Raw genomic sequence first — 3,552 nt, forward strand, 5'->3', positions numbered from 1 at the left:
ATGATTACTTTTCATATAATCACAACACTTGGCAATCAAGGGATTTGGTGTGCGCTCTAGGTGCCGCCACCTTAGCCCTCTCTCACACTTTCTCTCTCTTAAATATACATACATACACATATATATGCAATAAATAGGTATTTAGGTATTTAACTGATTATCAGGTATTTTATTTCGCGTGTTATCTGCGTTTTAAGGTGTTTAAAATTGTATTTTTTATTCTATAAAAATTAACTCACCATAATATTGCTAAACAATATTTTGTGCACCTAGACTGACTACGTTGTCTGCGTTTTGCAATATACGTGTTGTATTGCGCAGAACGCGCTTAAATTCGCAAAATAAGAATTTTAAGCGTTTTAATTCATTTTTCTTTACGAATATGATTAAAAATAGGATTTTAATCATAAAGGAATATTTTTAGGATTTTGACGTTATCCGGACAGTCACTGACGTTCGTTTCGCATTTCGTTCGTTACACGATAAGCGTTTATCTTATTGTTGCCAACGTAATTTTTAACAAAGTTTGGGTTTATCAATATTTCAAATACCTCATATTAATCTTATATTTAATAATTTAGTGCCTTTATATAATCATAACACATGTCACACTAGTACCGTACAAGCTCAGAATAGCTGGGTGTTACATTAAGCTTCCATTGATCACCTTGAAGGAAGTTTCGGACCGAATACACATTTGCATGATTAGGCGGAATCCGGCTACTCCAGTTCACCCGTCCCGACAAATCTGATCCCTTACCACTATTATTCAACTCCCCGTAATAAAGCGTCTTCAATGCGAAATCACCATCCCTTGGCATCCACCCCTGTGGTGTGATCAACGACTCGAAATGGCAACCAATGAAGAGCGTCCGTGAGAACTCCTTCTGGGGCCTCCCAAGAAAATTCTTGTGGACTTTAGGATTGCTTTTGTACAACTTCATGTACTCTTCCGTTCCATTGATCGAACAATTATGGAACACAAAACCTGTGGACTGGGCGGGGTCTATCCGTCCTTGTGCGGTCACTACATTGTCCCCGCCCTTTTCGGGATTTAACTGACGTGGACGAATCAGGATGGTGCAGTTTTCGAAGTAGGTGGCAGAATTGCCAAATATGAAATCTTCATTGCCGGTTATACGACATGAGTTGTAAAATTGGCGAAGTGAGCGGGCGTGAAAAGTGTTTTGATTGCCTGTAAATTCGCATTCTTCGATGACAGACAAGTCGCTGTCGGACCGGAAGGCTACGGCTTGGTGAGCACCGGGTCCGGCTTTGTTCCGTATGGTCAAATGACTTGCCATGAATCCATCCCCGAGAACCGCTGTCTCATGAAGAATTTATTAGTATATATTCTGTGAATTTCTAACATGACATAAACCTCATGTAAACATTATATAAACCTTATATGAAATTCACACGTGTGGATCTCTAACATGGCATGTACCTCACTTTAAATTCAGAGGTTTGAATTTAGTGATCAAGTAAAGCGGCTAAACAGGTCGAGATTGTGGATTGGCAAGTCGAACGAAAAAAAAAATTAACACACCACCCGAACACATTAGCTCGAAAATCATGTAATAGACATGAACCCGAACACATCACGAGTATTCACGGGTTTATACAACACAACCCGTTTAACCAAATTCTTTTAATGTAATTCTTCTTACATATTAATACTTTAAGTGAGTAAATTACTGTTTTGACCCTTGTGGTTTAGCCAGTTTAACTATTTCAGTTCAAAAGGAATCTTTTAACATATTAAACCTGCATTTTATAATGGTTTTGGCCCCTGACATTAACTTTGTTACTTGTTTGCAGTTAAGTGTAAAGATAATTAGGTCATTATATACCTTGTGTTCAAAATATGATTATATCTTTTTAAACTTTTTATTGACATAAAAATACCTAAAATTTTAAGTTTTACATGAACACATTTTAAAAATAATAAACAAACGGTGAAAGGGCCAAAGGGGCCAACCCATAAACCCATCGAGATAAACAAACATGTTCTCAGATCCCACCCGATATTTTCCCAAAACTGTTTAAACTAAAACCAAAACATGCAAACTTCGTGTTATATTCACCTTTAGGTCCTGGTCCGTTTTCAAAAACGTATAGCTAAACATGTCATATATTCAGGTCAACCTGGCCAGTACATGGATTAACCTGTTTATTTATTTATTTTTTTAAATGTGTTTTATTTCTTAAACTAAACTTTATCAGTATTTATATGTGTTACTGATTTATGCACATCTTTATTCTTGGACCAAAAAAGTATGTCACAAGCTTGACTCACCGAGTGTGGGTGTGTTATACGTATAAACTCCAGGCTGACTCACGTTCAAAGACCCAGCAATTATCGTTCTTCCCATCCCATCCCCTATAATCACCACATGCTGCTTTTCAATCCCAACCCGGACCGTTTCCTCATAAAACCCTTTCATCACATATATCACAAACCGCCACCCTCTACTCCAATTTGGTGCTGCATTCACAGCCTCCTGCACTGTCTCATACGTACATTGATCGTAATCAGGCTTACAAACCGATACATCACTCCTAGCCAATAACCTAAGTGGAATCTCCAACTCTGGTTCACCACCACCACCACCACCCTCCCAGAACCCGTCTCTCTCCGTCTTCAACGGCTTCCATGACGCTGTTTGGTCCCCATACACGTCGAACGCCATTATGAAGCTTAAAGCGTTGCTAGTGTAACCCACAAGAGTGTCTACAAACGTCATAGTGTCGTTAATCAAGTCTGTGTCCTCGTTGTTTACGATTTGTAATTCGGACCAACAGTCGTACTGGTAGGTTAACGCTGCGCTTGTCCATGCGCGGCAGTTTTTGATCTCGCGATCTTCGAATGCGTCGATTGTTGATATGAGACGGTAGGCTGAATTTTCGAGATAGTCGAGGCAGTTCTTAGTGATGGTGATAACGCTGAGATTGCCTACGGATGCCTCGTATAACGATTGTGTCATGGATTGGGCTATAAGGTTGGTGCTGTAGGAGATGTCTAACGCGGTTTGAATGATTTCCGTTGCGTTTTTGGTAGGGGATTCTTTGAGTGATTCTTCGCATTTTTTTGGGTCCTTGGTAACTTTACAAGCTTGTTGGGCCGGATTAGGAGGAGGTGGAGGTGGTGAGTTTGGCCATGGGGCGGAGGAGGTTGGGTGGATGACAATGAGAAGAGATGTTAAGAGAATGGAAATGAAAGCCATTGAGATCGTGAGATGAATTGGTTTTTAGTGGTTCGTCTAATTGAAGATTTATATAGCGATTTGAATTCAGTTAGAGTGAAAATATTAAGGGTGTAACTCGTGTGAGGTTGAAGGGTTAAATTGGTGAACTGAACCAGACGGTCTAGACCTATATATTTATTCGTGTTCATGTTTGTGCTAAACAAACTTAAAATTTGTTCATGATAATCACGTCAGCAAGGTGGTGCGGAGAAAAAAGCACGGGGTGGGAAAGTGACGTGCAACAAATAAAAATATTTAAAAGAAAATAATCATCAACCAATCAAAACAAACCTAAATTACACCT

The 3,552-nt window shown here is 39.2% G+C and overlaps 1 protein-coding gene across 1 annotated transcript; it reads right to left on the minus strand.

Moving 5' to 3' along the window:
• Positions 1-543: 543 nt before the first annotated feature.
• Positions 544-3,339, minus strand: LOC110905895 (probable pectinesterase/pectinesterase inhibitor 51). The gene is made up of 2 exons (XM_022151316.2): positions 2,300-3,339; positions 544-1,324 (listed from the first exon to the last, which is right to left on the minus strand). Exons 1-2 carry the CDS (start codon positions 3,225-3,227, stop codon positions 612-614), a joined length of 1,641 nt encoding a protein of 546 aa, XP_022007008.1. The 5' UTR covers positions 3,228-3,339; the 3' UTR covers positions 544-611.
• Between the last annotated feature and the right edge of the window lie 213 nt (positions 3,340-3,552).

This window comes from Helianthus annuus, chromosome 14 (genome assembly GCF_002127325.2).
Source record: "Helianthus annuus cultivar XRQ/B chromosome 14, HanXRQr2.0-SUNRISE, whole genome shotgun sequence".
NCBI classification, from domain to species: Eukaryota; Viridiplantae; Streptophyta; class Magnoliopsida; order Asterales; family Asteraceae; genus Helianthus; species Helianthus annuus.

Bases quoted from the DNA above. Each gene is read 5' to 3' on its own strand.
- LOC110905895 (XM_022151316.2), bottom strand. From the start codon at position 3,227: ATGGCTTTCATTTCCATTCTCTTAACATCTCTTCTCATTGTCATCCAC. The intron at 1,325-2,299 runs GTGAGTCAAGCT...TTCATGAGACAG, and splicing joins GTATAACACACCCACACTCG to CGGTTCTCGGGGATGGATTC.